The sequence below is a fragment of the Choloepus didactylus genome, chromosome 23 (assembly GCF_015220235.1).
Source record: "Choloepus didactylus isolate mChoDid1 chromosome 23, mChoDid1.pri, whole genome shotgun sequence".
NCBI classification, from domain to species: Eukaryota; Metazoa; Chordata; class Mammalia; order Pilosa; family Megalonychidae; genus Choloepus; species Choloepus didactylus.
Window position 1 is genome coordinate 272595 of NC_051329.1, and position 17311 is coordinate 289905.

Below are 17311 nucleotides of genomic sequence, written 5' to 3' on the forward strand. Positions count from 1 at the left end.
CTACTCTATGGTTCCTGCCTTTGCATACTTATTAAAGGGGTTTTATACTGTGTCTCAGACTCTGAGGATGCATAAGACTTTATATAATTTGGCTTCTATTACTGAATATAACAGTCAGTAACAATAGACCTCTTACATATGCCAACAAATAAGAAAAAAAAGAGATGTGGTATTATAACTTTGATCTTATAGCTTGGTATTATAAATTTAGCAATAAGCTTTATTATCAGTTACCATTTTTGTAACATTATTAAAATACAGAAATCAGTGGTATGTAATGTGTCTTGGCAGACATCAGAGGCACTCTAAGGCATATGCATTCCAACCTCCCAATTACAATAAATTATCATGCAATTCCAAAATATGAAACATGTAGTACAAGAAAATAAACCATAAATACCTCTAAGAAATTTCTTATTCATAAGTTTGTTACAATGATTCAATTTATTCCATATTTTAACAAACTTCATACTTCAGAGAGAACATGTATCAACCATTTAGAATTGGGTACTTTTGGTACCCATGTTTATAAAGAGTGGATGGCTCCCCTTATAGCATTATATCTAAAGGATGTTTACAATGTTTTTAAATTGTTAGGTTTCTCTACAATATGAATTCCTCAATATGTAATATAACTGGATTACTTGCTGAAGATTATCCTATACTTAGTATTTTTGTAGAATTTTATTCCTGAGGGCATGTTCTTAAGTACAATGAACTATCATTTCTTGATAAAAACTTTCCCTCAGTTGCTGCATTCATGGGGTTTTCCCTCATTCCCAGCACTGGGAAGTACCCTCAGTGGGAATTTTTCCAATGCTAATGAGATTTGACTTCTGGATGGCTTTATTTCTGTTAGCTGTGAATTTTGTAAGGTAGAAGGTTTGACTATGGTTTAAAAGGTTTTTGAAATCCACTGCATCCCTAGATTCACTCTACAAGTTCTAATATTTATGTATGTTTATCGGCTGAAAGGTTTGCCCAAACAACTTCATTTATAGAGTTCCTACAGTAAAAGAGTTCTCTGATATGTAAGCTCAAGTGACTATTATCTGAAAGACTGACCATAACTGCCTTTTCTGAAATACGACATATGATCTGCAAAACATTCATATTACTTGCATTCCTAGGACTTCTTTACTCTATGAGTTCTCTGATGATTAATGAGCTGTGACTTCTGGGAAAAGGCCTTCATACACTCATTACACTGAAAAGGTTTCTCTCCTGTATGAATTCTCTGATGGTTAACAAGCTGTGACTTCTGAGAAAAGGCCTTCTTACATTCACTGCATCCATAGGGTTTCTCACCTGTATGTGTCCTCTGATGTGGTATGAGGTGTGACTTCCGAGAGAAGGCTTTGCCACATTCACTGCATTCAAAGGGTTTCTCTCCTGTATGTATTCTGTGATGATTAATGAGACTTGACTTCTCCCTGAAGGCTTTTCTACATTCATTGCATTCATAAGGTTTTTCCCCTGTATGGGTTCTCTGATGTCTAATTAGCTCTGATTTCTCAAAGAAAGCTTTCCTACAAAGACTGCATACATAAGGTTTCTCCCCTGTGTGAATTCTCTGGTGAGTATTGAGTTGTGATTTCTGAGAGAAGGCTTTTTCACAGTCCCTACATTCATAGGGTTTTTCTCCTGTATGAGTTCTTTGATGAGTGGCAAGACTTGACTTCTCACCAAAGGCTTTCCCACACTCACTGCAATCATAGGGTTTCTCTCCTGTGTGAGTCCTCTGATGTGATATGAGATGTGACTTCTGACAAAAGGCCTTCCCACATTCAGTACATACGTAAGGTTTTTCTCCTGTATGAATTCTCTGATGATTAGTGAGGCTTAATTTTTCACTGAAAGCTTTCCCACATTCACTGCATTCATAGGGCTTTTCTCCAGTGTGAGTTCTCTGATGCCTAACGAGCTGGGATTTCCTGCTGAAGGCTTTCCCACATTTACTGCATACAAAAGGTTTCTCTCCTGTGTGCGTCATATAATGCGATATAAGATGTGATTTCTGAGAGAAGGCTTTCCCACACTGAATGCATCCATGGGGTTTCTCTCCTGTATGGGTTCTCTGATGATTACTGAGACTCGATCTCTCTCTAAATGCTTTCCCACACTCACTGCATCCATACGGTTTCTCTCCAGTATGAATTGTCTGATGTCTACTGAGCTCTGACTTCTCAAAGAAGGCTTTTCGACAATCACTACATCCATACGGTTTTGTTCCTGTGTGTGTCCTATGGTGTGTAATGAGTTGTGACTTCCTGCTGAAAGCTTTCCCACATTCCCTACATTCAAAAGGTTTCTCTCCTGTATGAATTCTCTGATGATTAATAAGATTTGACTTTTCACTGAAGGCTCTTCCACAATCACTGCACTCATAAGGTTTTTCTCCTGTGTGTGTCCTCCAATGTGATATAAGATGTGATTTCCGGGAAAAGGCTTTCCCACATTCACCACATTCATAGGGTTTCTCTCCTGTATGTGTCCTCTTATGGGATGTAAGCTGTGACTTTTGGGAGAAGGCTTTACCACATTGGCTACAGTCATAGGGTTTCTCTCCTGTATGAGTTCTATGATGTGTAATAAACTGTGACTTCTGGGGAAATGTTTTGCCACAGTTACCACAGCCAAAGGCTATTTCTCTTATATGCCTGCTTTGATGTTTCATGAGACTTGATTTCTTGTTGAAGCGTTTCCTACATTCACTGCATTCATACAGTTTCTCCCCTAAACGGGTTCTGTGATATATAACAATCTGTGACTTCTTGTAGATAACTTTGTCATATTTATCACATTCATAGTATTTTAACCATGTATCAGTTTCTTCAGGCTTGGTATGGAGAAATAATTTATCAAATACATTAAAGTCATCTGGTTTTGGTTTTTCATAATCTGCTTTTGGAATAACCAAATCTAAATGATGCTTTAAAATTATTCCATCTAAGCCACCTTCCTTGCTTGCTTTCCTTAAAGGAACAAAGTTCATACTCAGATTGATTTTTTTCCCAACTGCATCACATTCGTGAACTCTTTTCATATTTTTAAGCATGCCTTGGTTATCCTGGTGCCACACCATGTGACCATCTACTTGCCAGATTTCTTCTACAAAGAAAACAAAAAAACAGTGAATCTTTCTATGGTTGAGTTAATTGAATTAAAAAAAAAATAAAGAAATGCTATGTTGAATGGTTTCCTGCTTTTTAAGGCTCAGTTTCCTAGTGTGAAATAAGTCCAAAGTATACTGCTTATACTCCAGTATAAAAGAAATACTGAAAACAGAAACAGGGAACTGACAGATTAAATCAATCACCTTTGGTTGTTTCCAAATGTTTGTCAAGTGGAGAGAGAATGTGAAAAACAAGTGAAAAGCAATGAGGAACAAATAAAGGAGTACGGAAGAAGTACGGATCCGATGCTCTGAGGAATTAATTCACTCACGCAGCAGTACGTTAAGTTTCTACAATGTTCCAGGCAGCATGTGAGGCACTGGAGACACATAAGAGAACAAGACAGATAAGCCCTTGCAACTAAGAAACTTGTGTTCTAATGAAAAAGATAAAGAACAAAATATGAAAAAAAGGAAAAAATGCAACTGTATGGTATATAAACATAATGAAGAAAATGAACTGATTTGATAAAGAAATTGGATAAAAGCATTTCAAGATTGAGAGGTGGGAAATACTTCATGTACTATCCTCCTCACCCCACATTTTCACAAAGTTTTATTTAAAATTGCCATAAATATCTTTATTATCAAGAAAGATACTTTATGTAACACATTTTCAAAACACATCATCATTCACCTAAGCTTTTCAGGTACAGAAATTTTAAATTCCATGTGTGCTCTCAATGAAAATATCCCAAGACACAAATACCCATTCTTCAAATATTTTTATAGTTCCACTGTTATTTATTATCTCATTCTATTTTCATTATCTTCACAACATAATCATTTATATTACTGTTTTAAATACTCTTTAAAAGGCTTGTTTTTTAAAAACAACCTCCACTTGAAAATTTTTTGTGTGAAGTCATAGCCACAGATATGAAGGAGAATCAGTAATATGAAAAACTTCTTAAGGATTTAAATGTCAGTTGAGGGCAATAAATCCTGGTTGGCGATATATGACATTTTGGAGGTAGAATCAACAAAATTTACTGATGGAATTGATGTGGGGAAATAAGGGAAAGGAAGGAATCAAGAATGACTCCTAGGTTTGGTGTTTGAACAATGTGGTGGATTACGGTGTTAATTATTGGGTTGGGGAATAATGAAGGAAAGATAGGTTTGGAGATTAAAAACAGGACTCCATTATAGATCTACTAGTTTTGAGATGTATATGAATAGATTGAATAAAATGGTATCAGAGAATGTGAGAGTAGAAAAAAGAGTATTTGTAAATGAAACTTACTGACTTTATATTATTACCACATTACTAAAGTAATTAAACATTTGAAATTTTCATACATTACTCCAAAAATTTGTTTTTAACTTTTCTCATTAGAAAAATGGGATTGCTTAGTATTTGGTTATTTGTGGTATATCCCAAGTCACCCCAGTTCTCTCTGGCACCTTCTCTGCTGTAGTCTAATGTATCATATCTTGATGAAATATCTTTCTAATTGGATTCTGTGCTTCCAATTACATCCTCTCTTCAGTGGCCAGAATGAATTTTTTTAAATGTGAATCAGGTAATATTACTTTTATTTAAAATTATTTAAATAAATACAAACTCCTTTCCATTGCCTACAAGTTGATCTATGATCTATAATCTAGTGTGGTTTCCCTAATTAGCTCACGTCAATTGTTCTAAATCACCACCAAAGATTCAGATTTTAAAAAAGCTCACTTGAGCCCATTTCAAAGATGTCAACCAATCATGAACCCATTGAGACTAACTTTTACCTTCCCCCATCTGCTGTGTTCACATACACTCACCTGGAAAGTCTGAACTTGGGAATTCTCCATCTCTTATCCATGGCTCTTCTCCATGCTCCAACTTGAAGATGACATCTGGTTTCATAACTTCATACCCTGTTTATGGGAAATCACAAAGGATGTGGACCCAACTTGGCCTTAAGGGCCTCTGAAGAACGAGCAAGATTTAGCATCAGAGTTGGCCAAGTGAAGCCACCCATTTGTATCTCAACAGAGTAAATAATTTTCAAAGTTATAGTAATGGTCCTGGTGCTTAATAGGAACGAAGAATCTTTGACTTCTATAATTCAATTCCCAAACAATTAAATATTTCAGAGCCTGGGTTCAAATCCAGACTCTTTCATTTATCAGCTGTTAGTCCTTGGAAAGATAAGAATGTGTGGCATAGTCACACGTGTTGGATGCTACAACTACTGCTACGACTACTACTACTTGGTTCCAAAAGCCACTGCTGCTGCTGCTGCTGCTGTTACTACTACTACTACTGCTACTACTACTGCTACTGCTACGGCTACTGCTGCTGCTACGACTACTGCTGCTACGACTATGACTACGACTAAGACTATGACTACGACTACTACCACTACTACGACTACTATTACTACTACTACTACGTGGTTCCAAAAGCCACACACTGAAGTTAAGTCTTCACTGTCGGAAAGTGAGATCCAAATATTTTTCTCTGGTGAGACAGACCAAGAAACTTTCTTCTCCTAAATTATATCTAAACACCTTAACATTTCAGAGGCCCCCATAGCTCTCAGGAACTGAAAAAGTAATTTATTGGGCACAACATCTGGTATTCTGGGAATCTTTCCTTACCCAGTGATACGAGGCTGCTATAGTTCTCCAACATGACATCCTTGTATAAGTCTTTCTGATAGGGGTCCAGTAGCTGCCATTCCTTCTGGGTGAAGTCCACAGACAAATCTTCAAATGATAATGACTCCTGTAAGATCAAAATCCTAGTAAATCTGAAGCAATTATCATTGCATCATTACGGGAAAGAAGTATCAGAGTTTGATCACATTGATGGTTATTCTCACCACAGCATGCTGTTAAGAATGCCCATTAACACGTTCCTATCTTTGCATATACTTTGTGGGAGAAAATGCTGTTGTGCATTCTTCTATCCTTCATTTACACAACACATGGAAATTGGAAAATGAGATTATAAATCCCCTGAACCACCAAAAAACTATTAACCAAACTTCAAATGTGTATGACACTGGAAGAGGTAGGAGCAAAAGGAAGAAAAATAAAACAATACTCTCAAAAATTGTTTAGTCTTGTAGAGGGCTGCAAACTTACATACTCATAAATGAAATTAAGGTATTAAAACAGCTAAGACAGAACTGAAGAAAGGATACAACACAGAAAACAAGCAGGGATAGCAACATTCTATTTGAGAATGACAAGTTAGGCTCCATGACAAAGTGAAAGCTTGAGTTGAGTTTTAGGAAATTAATGTTACACATACCACATGCAAATGCTGCTCAGAAACAAGAAGAGAAAACTGCTAAGGGTTGAGGCATTATAAACATTTCATCCAAACAGAATAATAGGTTACAGGATGGTGATGAGATTGAAGCCCATGATGGGAGGCAGGGTAGGTTATGATTAACACGGCTAGAATCTTTCCTGTTGCCAAGTTATCCATGACAGATTTAATAGGAAGGGGAGTGATGTAGACACATTTAGTTTTTAGAAATATGACTAGACATTGGATCAAGATAGATTTCTGTCCCAAATCTCTGGAGAGGGCAAGAAAACACACACTCATCTTTAACAAATTCAGAATATCTTTAAAAATCAGAAATCTGACCCTATACAGCATACCATAGACTTTGAGAGCAGATATTACAGAAACTATCCATTTGGAACTACAGAGAGAAAAAGATTTCAAAATGAATAGCACCTAAGGAACCCACAGAACAATACCAAAGTGTCATGTCATGGGAGTCACAGAAAGAAAAAGAAAAAGATAAAAGTGTGGTGAAAAAAAATGTTTCAAGAAACAATTGCTGAAGGATTCTCAAATTTGGCAAAAGATATAAACCTACAGATTCAAGAAGCTCAGGGGACACAAAGCCAGATACACATAAAATCCATGTTCAGATACATCATAATTAAGCTGCTACAAAGCAAAAGAGAACGCATCACTTACAATGAACAGCAATTCAAATGACTGCACATTTCTCATCAGAAACCACATAGGCCAGAAAGAAATAGTAGCACATCATTTTAAAGTGTTGAAAAGAAAGACCGCCTAACCCCAAATTCTGTATCTAGCTTAAATATCCATCCTGAATGACTGTGAAATAAAGACATTTTCTGATGAAGGAAAACTAAGAGAATTGAAGGCCAACAGACCTTCTCTAAAAGAATTACTACAGGAAGATCTTCAGACAGAAGGGAGAGGGAAAGCTGGAAATTCAAGAAAGAAAACCTACAGAAATGGAGAACACTTTCTCTTAAGTTCTTTAAAGCATATGTGATGGCTGAAAATAAGCATAACACTGTCTAATGGGTTTTCAGTGTATGTAGGTATAACAAGATAACCATAATATAAAGGAGAGAGGGAAAGGTACTTACATGGTGGTAAGGCTTCTCCATTCCATCTGAAACAGTAAAACAAAATTTGAAATTTGTACTCTTCAAAAACCACCACTGGAAAATGAAATAACAAGCCACATATGGGGACAAAATATTTTCAAGGCATCTGTCTGATAAAGAACTTTTCATCAGAACTTATAAAAACTCTTGCAACTCAATAAGATGACAACCCAATTTTAAAATGAGCCAAAGATGACGTGGGACACAACTCCAAGGAACGAGCCTGGCCCTGGCATCAAGGAATTGAGAATGCCTTCTTGACAAAAAATGGGAAAAGAAAGGTAACAAAATAAGGTTTCAGTGGCTAAGAGATTTCAAACAGCCGAGAGGCTATACTGGAGGTTACTTCTATGCAAGCTTCAGCTAGATATTCCAAAAGGCTACAGTGTGCCAAACCAAAATCAACAGTAGTCCCGAAAATCCTAAAGAATACCCAGGTCCCTATCAGAGACTCTATAAAAGTTTCACTCACCAAGTTTATTTCTCCGAAACTTAAATCCTCTAGACTGTTCCTATGCCAAATAAGTCCCCAAACCCAGAGGCAAAAGCCTCTTCAAGAACATCAACCAGATGCATCCCCCTTCACCATAATGTCAATACCCCTTTTCGGTGTGAACAAGTTAGGGTGGTCACTGCCCAGATATCCCTGAAGATTGAGAAAGTGATCAAACGAGAGGGAGGAGTACCAACAGACAAGAAAGGGTTTAATAAAGGACTATGAATACTAAATTTTTATATAAATATTTCTTTTTTTTAGTCTCGAGGGTATTAGAACAGCTAGAAGGTAAGAACTGAAAATGGTGGAACTGTAACCAATAATATTCTTTGAAATTTGCTCTATAACTACCTGTTAAATTGTACTTTGAAAGTAATCACTTTTCTGTATATATGTTAAATTTCACAATAAAAAGTTAAAAAAATGAACCAAAGATTTGAATACATTCACCAAATCATAGAAATGGCTAATAAGCACAAGAAATGATGGCCTAGATCATTAGTCATTAGGAAAATGCAAATTAAAACCACAATAAGATACCATTTAATACCCACAACAATGGCTATAATGGAAATCACTCACAATAACAAGTATTGTCAAGAATATGGAGAACTTCATGCATTGCTGGTAAAATATAAAATGGTACAGGCACTACGTAAAATAGTCTGGCAGTTTCCATAAAAGTTAAAATAATTTTAGTATATAGCTCAGCAATTCCAGTCGTAGATATGAACACATATGTTCACACAAAGACTTATACATGATTGACCACAGCAGCATTATTCATGACAATCCAAAAGTTGAAAAAATCCAAATGTGCATCAACTGGTGAATGGATAAACAAAATGTGGTATATTCATACCATGGAATACTATTCAGCAATAAAAAGGAATGTGTTTCTGACATATGCCAAAACATGGATGAACCTCAAAAACATTACGCTAAGTGAAAGAAGCCATAGATGACCGCATATTGTATAAAACTGATACAAGAAATAACAGAAAATTTGAATAAATCTGTTACAGAAATTGACACCATAATTTTAAAACATCCCTCCCCTCATGGCCTTAATAGCTTAGTGATGAAATTCTTCCAAACATATAAGGAAGAAATAATATGACCTTATACAAACTCTTTCAGAGAACAGATAAAGAGGGAACACTTCCCAGCTCATTTCATAAATAAAGGCAGCAGACCACTAATCCCAACTCTAAAAAAGGATATAAGAAAAGAACATTAAAAGGAAATAACCCGATCAAAACCCGGGAGAGAAGGACCAGCTGACATCACCACGTCCCTGGCCATGTGACAGAGGAGCTGAAGGTCGCTTGCTGGTAGCCAGTCTTCAGGGAGAAGTTACTCCTCCAGGAAAGGAGGTAGAAAGCCAGGAACTGCGTGGACTGGACACCACAGAGCAATCTGACTTTGGGCATACTTCATACAACACTCATGAAAACGTGGAACTGCTGAGATCAGCGAAATCTATAGACGGAGACCAGACACCAGAGAATCTGAGAGCAGCCAGCCCAGCAGAGAGGAGACAGGCATAGAAAAAAAACAACACGAAAAACTCCAAAATAAAAGCGGAGGATTTTTGGAGTTCTGGTGAGCGTGGAAGGGGGAAGGGCAGAGCTCAGGCCCGAGCTCGGGCCCCGAGGCGCATATGCAAATCCCGAAGAAAAGCTGATCTCTCTGCCCTGTGGACCTTTCCTTAATGGCCCTGGTTGCTTTGTCTCTTAGCATTTCAATAACCCATTAGATCTCTGAGGAGGGCCCTTTTTTTATTATTTTTTTAATCCTTTTTTCTTTTTCTAAAACAATTACTCTAAGAAGCCCAATACAGAAAGCTTCAAAGACTTCCAATTTAGGCAGGTCAAGTCAAGAGCAGAACTAGGAGAGCTCTGAGACAAAACTCAATAATCCAGTGGCTGAGAAAATTCACTAAACACCACAACTTCCCAAGAAAAGGGGGGTGTCCACTCACAGCCATCATCCTGGTGGACAGGAAACACTCCTGCCCATCGCCAGCCCCATAGCCCAGAACTGCCCCAGACAACCCAGTGTGACGGAAGTGCTTCAGATAACAGGCACACACCACAAAACTGGGTGAGGACATTAGCCTTCCCTGCAACCTCAGCTGATTGTCCCAGAGTTGGGAAGGTAGAGCAGTGTGAATTAACAAAGCCCCATTCAGCCATCATTTCAGCAGACTGGGAGCCTCCCTATACAGCCCAGCAGCCTAGAACTGCCCTGGGGGGACGGCACTCACCTGTGATATAGCACAGTCATCCCTCAACAGAGGACCAGGGGGTGCACGGCCTGGAAGAGGGGCCCACTTGCAAGTCTCAGGAGCCATACGCCAATACCAAGGACTTGTGGGTCAGTGGCAGAGACAAACTGTGGCAGGACTGAACTGAAGGATTAGACTATTGCAGCAGCCTTAAAACTCCAGGATCACCAGGGAGATTTGAGTGTTAGAGCCACCCTCCCCTCCCTGACTGCCCAGAAACACGCCCCATATACAGGGCAGGCAACACCAACTACACACGCAAGCTTGGTACACGAATTGGACCCCACAAGACTCACTCCCCCACTCACCACAAAGGCTAAGCAGGGGAGAACTGGCTTGTGGAGAACAGGTGGCTCGTGGACGCCACCTGCTGGTTAGTTAGAGAAAGTGTACTCCACGAAGCTGTAGATCTGATATATTAGAGATAAGGACTTCAATTGGTCTACAAATCCTAAAAGAACCCTATCAAGTTCAGCAAACGCCACGAGGCCAAAAACAACAGAAAATTATAAAGCATATGAAAAAACCAGACGATATGGATAACCCAAGCCCAAGCACCCAAATCAAAAGCTCAGAAGAGACACAGCACCTAGAGCAGCTACTCAAAGAACTAAAGATGAACAATGAGACCATAGTACAGGAGACAAAGGAAATCAAGAAGACCCTAGAAGAGCATAAAGAAGACATTGCAAGACTAAATAAAAAAATGGATGATCTTATGGAAATTAAAGAAACTGTTAACCACATTAAAAAGATTCTGGACACTCATAGTACAAGACTAGAGGAAGTTGAACAACGAATCAGTGACCTCGAAGATGACAGAATGGAAAATGAAAGCATAAAAGAAAGAATGGGGAAAAAAATTGAAAAAATCGAAATGGACCTCAGGGATATGATAGATAATATGAAACGTCCAAATATAAGACTCATTGGTGTCCCAGAAGGGGAAGAAAAGGGTAAAGGTCTAGGAAGAGTATTCAAAGAAATTGTTGGGGAAAACTTCCCAAATCTTCTGAACAACATAAATACACAAATCTTAAATGCTCAGCGAACCCCAAATAGAATAAATCCAAATAAACCCACTCCGAGACATATACTGATCACACTGTCAAACACAGAAGAGAAGGAGCAAGTTCTGAAAGCAGCAAGAGAAAAGCAATTCACCACATACAAAGGAAACAGCATAAGACTAAGTAGTGACTACTCAGCAGCCACCATGGAGGTGAGAAGGCAGTGGCACGATGTATTTAAAATTCTGAGTGAGAAAAATTTCCAGCCAAGAATACTTTATCCAGCAAAGCTCTCCTTCAAATTTGAGGGAGAGCTTAAATTTTTCACAGACAAACAAATGCTGAGAGAATTTGCTAACAAGAGACCTGCCCTACTGGAGATACTAAAGGGAGCACTACAGACAGAGAAACAAAGAAAGGACAGAGAGACTTGGAGAAAGGTTCAGTACTAAAGAGATTCGGTATGGGTACAATAAAGGATATTAATAGAGAGAGGGGAAAAATATGACAAACATAAATCAAAGGATAATATGGCTGATTCAAGAAATGCCTTCACGGTTATAACGTTGAATGTAAATGGATTAAATTCCCCAATTAAAAGATACAGATTCACAGAATGGATCAAAAAAAACGAACCATCAATATGTTGCATACAAGAGACTCATCTTAGACACAGGGACACAAAGAAACTTGAAAGTGAGAGGATGGAAAAAAAGTATTTCATGCAAGCTACAGCCAAAAGAAAGCAGGTGTAGCAATATTAATCTCAGATAAAATAGACTTCAAATGCAGGGATGTTTTGAGAGACAAAGAAGGCCACTACATACTAATAAAAGGGGCAATTCAGCAAGAAGAAATAACAATCGTAAATGTCTATGCACCCAATCAAGGTGCCACAAAATACATGAGAGAAACACTGGCAAAACTAAAGGAAGCAATTGATGTTTCCACGATAATTGTGGGAGACTTCAACACATCACTCTCTCCTATAGATAGATCAACCAGACAGAAGACCAATAAGGAAATTGAAAACCTAAACAATCTGATAAATGAATTAGATTTAACAGACATATACAGGACATTACATCCCAAATCACCAGGATACACATACTTTTCTAGTGCTCACGGAACTTTCTCCAGAATAGATCATATGCTGGGACATAAAACAAGCCTCAATACATTTAAAAAGATTGAAATTATTCAAAGCACATTCTCTGACCACAATGGAATACAATTAGAAGTCAATAACCATCAGAGACTTAGAAAATTCACAAATACCTGGAGGTTAAACAACACACTCCTAAACAATCAGTGGGTTAAAGAAGAAATAGCAAGAGAAATTGCTAAATATATAGAGACGAATGAAAATGAGAACACAACATACCAAAACCTATGGGATGCAGCAAAAGCAGTGCTAAGGGGGAAATTTATAGCACTAAACGCATATATTAAAAAGGAAGAAAGAGCCAAAATCAAAGAACTAATGGATCAACTGAAGAAGCTAGAAAATGAACAGCAAACCAATCCTAAACCAAGTAGAAGAAAAGAAATAACAAGGATTAAAGCAGAAATAAATGACACAGAGAACAAAAAAACAATAGAGAGGATAAATATCACCAAAAGTTGGTTCTTTGAGAAGATCAACAAGATTGACAAGCCCCTAGCTAGACTGACAAAATCAAAAAGAGAGAAGACCCATAGAAACAAAATAATGAATGAAAAAGGTGACATAACTGCAGATCCTGAAGAAATTAAAAAAATTATAAGAGGATACTATGAACAACTGTATGGCAACAAACTGGATAATGTAGAGGAAATGGACAATTTCCTGGAAACATATGAACAACCTAGACTGACCAGAGAAGAAATAGAAGACCTCAACCAACCCATCACAAGCAAAGAGATCCAATCAGTCATCAAAAATCTTCCCACAAATAAATGCCCAGGGCCAGATGGCTTCACAGGGGAATTCTACCAAACTTTCCAGAAAGAACTGACACCAATCTTACTCAAACTCTTTCAAAACATTGAAGAAAATGGAACACTACCCAACTCATTTTATGAAGCTAACATCAATCTAATACCAAAACCAGGCAAAGATGCTACAAAAAAGGAAAACTACTGGCCAATCTCCCTAATGAATATAGATGAAAAAAAAAAAAAAAAAAAAAAAAAAAAAAAAAAAAAAAAAAAAGGAAATAACCCTAACATAGAATTAAAACTCCTAACAAAATATTGGTGAATTAAGTCAAGCAATGTATAAACAGCACAATGAAGCATAATCAAAGGATGGTTTAACATCCCCCCCAAATTAATCACATTAACAGAATAAAAGAGCAAAACCATATGTTTACCTTATCAGATACAAAAAAGGCATCCAATGACCAGGTGTTCATTGTAAACTTCTATTAGCAAACTAGAAATAGAAGGGAAATTAATCTGATAATAGTAAGGTACAACAAATTTACAGCTAATAATATATACTTAATGGTGAAAAATTAAATAACTTACCCCCTAAGGACTAGAATGTCATCAGATAGAACTTTCTGCGATGACTGAAATGTTCTATAGCTTTTCTGTCCAATACAGTAGACACTAGCAATAAGTGTCTATCAAGTACTTGAAAGTTGACTAGTGCAGCTGAGTAACTGACCTTTAGGTTCAAACAGCCACATGTGGTTAACGGCTACCATAAAAGGACAGTATGGGTTGAGGACAAGACAAAGATGTTTCCTAATAACACCTCTAATCCAAATTGCATGAGATTCTGGTAAGTACAATGCAAGGCAAGGAAAAAACATAATTATTAAAAAGATAATTTTATTGACACATTGCACATGTAGAAAATCCCAAAGAATCCAGAAACTATTAGGATTAGTCAATTGTGTATATTCTTCTGTGACAACACACCAGAACTAAGCAAGTGGTAGATCTTAAAAAATCTGCTATAATGTATAATCTTCAACTCTACTAATGAATGTCTTGTAGTCTATAATATTCAAGTCCACTGCTCTAACTTACTCTTTAAAGAGTAAGACGGTTTTATAACATCATGCATTGCTCATTTGGAAAATATTCGTAACCAAAGTTATTCTAAATGTTCACACACTTGACTATACAATATGAAAATATCACCTTTGTTAAAATAGCCATCAATGTTGTTTGGAAAGTCTTTAAGTACTGGGAACCTGTCAAACAGACACTGGTAGATACAGGTTTTCCAAAAATCTAATTTTCACTGGAAAGCTCAATTTCTATCACTTGCAAAAATACTGTCAGCAGTGTTTTCCTTGACCTAGGACACTGTCATGAAAATGTCTACCAAATACCCAAGTCTTAATTATAATAGCTTGTTATTTCTTTCAAAAATGGTGATCAATAAAACAATTTAATGAGCCCACAGCTTAAAAAAATTGTGCAAATACTTTTCTTGAGACAAGAGTCATACTTCAGTATACCTCAGAAATGCTTTGTGTGTACTTTCCATTAAATTGCCCAGAGTACTAAAAATACATATAACCCAAGGGTCAAGATTCAGTAAAATTAATTTTAATTCTTCATGAAACTAAAATTGGCACATATTTTTCTAATTTACCATGAATGCGTGGCAGTGAGGAACACAACAACTATTAGAATAGTTTGGTGCCACTGCTTTAATTTAAGGCACCAAAAGTTTTACCCATCATTGCTATTGCTCCATCAGCACAAATACGAACATAAGAAAAAAGGCAAGAAAAGTCTTAATATTATTATGAAAATAGTTGTGAGCTTATGGAGTCCTCCTTCAAAGAGTCTCAAGGGTCGCCAAGAGTCCAGAGACCATACTTTGAGAAGTACTGCTGGAATATGTTCATTCAGTATACTGTGCTCAATACAAAAGAACTACTGATACATGCAGTTTAACAAATCTCACATATATTGAGAGAAAGAAGCCAGACAAAGAAGAGTACACAGCCAGGCCATGAGGTTTCAACACATCTGCACAATGCATTGGCTCGCCAATAAATTATTCAGCCTAAAAATGTAAAAATAAAATTACACTGAGCACAGGAGGAGTGCTGTGGGAAGATGGCAGAGCAGGAAGCTCCAGGAAGCAGACCCTCCACCAGAACTACAGAACTGGCATGAACTGTCTGAATCAATTATTTTATAACTCAGGAGTCTAGTGGAAAACTTTAACATCCAGGGAAGAACTGGACAAAGAGGCTGGTAAATTAGGGTGAAGACTGGTAAATTTTACCTTCTATGCAGTGGCTACCATCCCCTACCCTCAGGTAGCAGTGGGGAACTGCAGCCTGAGTTTCCGGTGCCAGGGTGGGCTATAGGGACCTAGTCCTCTAAATTCTGGGTGTGTGTGTCTGATTTCTGTTCACTGCTTTTGATCAGTTACTTTAGAGTGCCTGAGAAGATGGGGTGGGCAGCTCTGAGAGTGGCCACTGTTTCAACCCCTCCAGTCAAAAGTGGAAAGGAGTCTTCAAGAGGCAGTATCTTTTTTCTTTTTCCTCTTTTCTCTTTCCTTTTCTATTTAGGAGCAAAAACACTTTGGACAAGTTACAAATTGATGGCTCCAGCCCTCAACAACAACAAAAATACCCTAGCAATCTCAGAAGAGTGCAAGGACTAGATTTCAAGAGTTATAGCAACATAATACTCAGAATGTCCAGCTCTCAAAGAAATCACAAAACACACAAAGAAACAGGAAAGTATGGCCATTCACAGGAAAAAACATTTTGCCAGAAACCATCCCTGAAGAGCCACACACAAAGATTTGAAATTAACTGTTTTAAATGTTGTTTCAGTTTGCTAAAGCTGCTGGAATGCAATATACCAGAAACAGGTTGGCTTCTTCTATGGGGATTTATTAGATTACAAATTTACAGTTCTATGGCCATAAAAATGTCCAAATTAAGGCATCAAGAAGAAGATACCCTCTTAGAGGAAAAGCTGCTGGCAGCCAGGATTTCTCTGTCATGGGAAGACACATGGAGACATCTGCTGGTCCTTCTCTCTTAGGTTTGTTTCAATGGCTCTCTCTCTCCTCCAGAGGCTTTTCTCTGGATTTATCTCAGCTTCTCTGAGCTTCTGAATTTCATCTGTCTTTTTTCCTCCCATAAAGGACTCCAGCAAGGAGATTAAGACCCACCTTGAATAGGCTGGGTCACATCTCCATGGAAACAACCTAATCAAAAGGTCCTACCCACGACAGGTTTGTGTGGGGAACCAAGCCTTTCATGTCACTTAGACCATGTCCGGGGTGGCAGCCTGGAATGCTGGGCTGCAAGCCTGCATGGAACGCTGTGCAGGCACGCCTTGTAAAGATGTGTGTCTTGTGACTATGACAGCAGCGTTAACCATTGACCCCAGATTATTCCTTCTTATCTGCAGCAGGATGTAAAGATTAATATCTGAGAGACCCTGAATGCTTTTGATCATATAGTGTAGTCTTGCTTTGTGTAGCAAACAAATAAACAACTGGAGCACAGATGCATCAGTACCCACTTGGCATACAATGCTGTGGGTCCTCTGCTCCCTTAAATCTTAACTTTGTGTCTGTGTTTCATTTCTGCATCGTCCTGTCAGCAACAGGTTTGAACACACAAGAATGGATTAAAAGAACATAGCTTTTCTGGGGTATACAACAGCTCCAAACCATCACAAATATATTCAGTGAGCAAAAGGAATTCATTACAGAGAACAAAAGGAAATTAGGAAAACATTGTCTGAACAAAATAAAATGACAGAAATTATTTAAAAGAACCAAAGAAATACTGGGGCGCTCAAAGTACAAAAACTGAAATGAAAAACTCACTAGACAAATTCAACAGCAGATTTGAACAGGGAGAAAAAAGGATCAGCGAACCTGAAAATAGGACAATTGAAATTATACAGTGTGAGCAGCAGAAAGAAAAAATAATGAAGAGAAACGAACAGAGCCTGAGGAACCTGTGCAA

General features: G+C 37.6%; 1 protein-coding gene across 13 annotated transcripts in view; it reads right to left on the reverse strand.

Annotated features, from left to right (window-relative positions):
- Positions 1-202: 202 nt before the first annotated feature.
- Positions 203-17311, reverse strand: part of ZNF84 (zinc finger protein 84) — a 41288-nt gene continuing 24179 nt past the window's right edge. For 9 of the 13 annotated variants that reach the window (XM_037816901.1, XM_037816899.1, XM_037816893.1 and 6 more), the window contains 5 exons: positions 13715-13776; positions 7544-7618; positions 5771-5897; positions 4949-5044; positions 203-3111 (listed from right to left, as the gene is read on the reverse strand). In XM_037816901.1, the coding sequence (XP_037672829.1) occupies positions 1127-3111; positions 4949-5044; positions 5771-5897; positions 7544-7618; positions 13715-13756 (2325 nt within the window). In that variant the 5' untranslated portion in view covers positions 13757-13776 and the 3' untranslated portion in view covers positions 203-1126. The remainder of the gene's footprint in view (positions 3112-4948; positions 5045-5770; positions 5898-7543; positions 7619-13714; positions 13777-17311) is intronic. The other 4 variants (XM_037816904.1, XM_037816903.1, XM_037816902.1 and 1 more) reach the window with 4 other exon arrangements.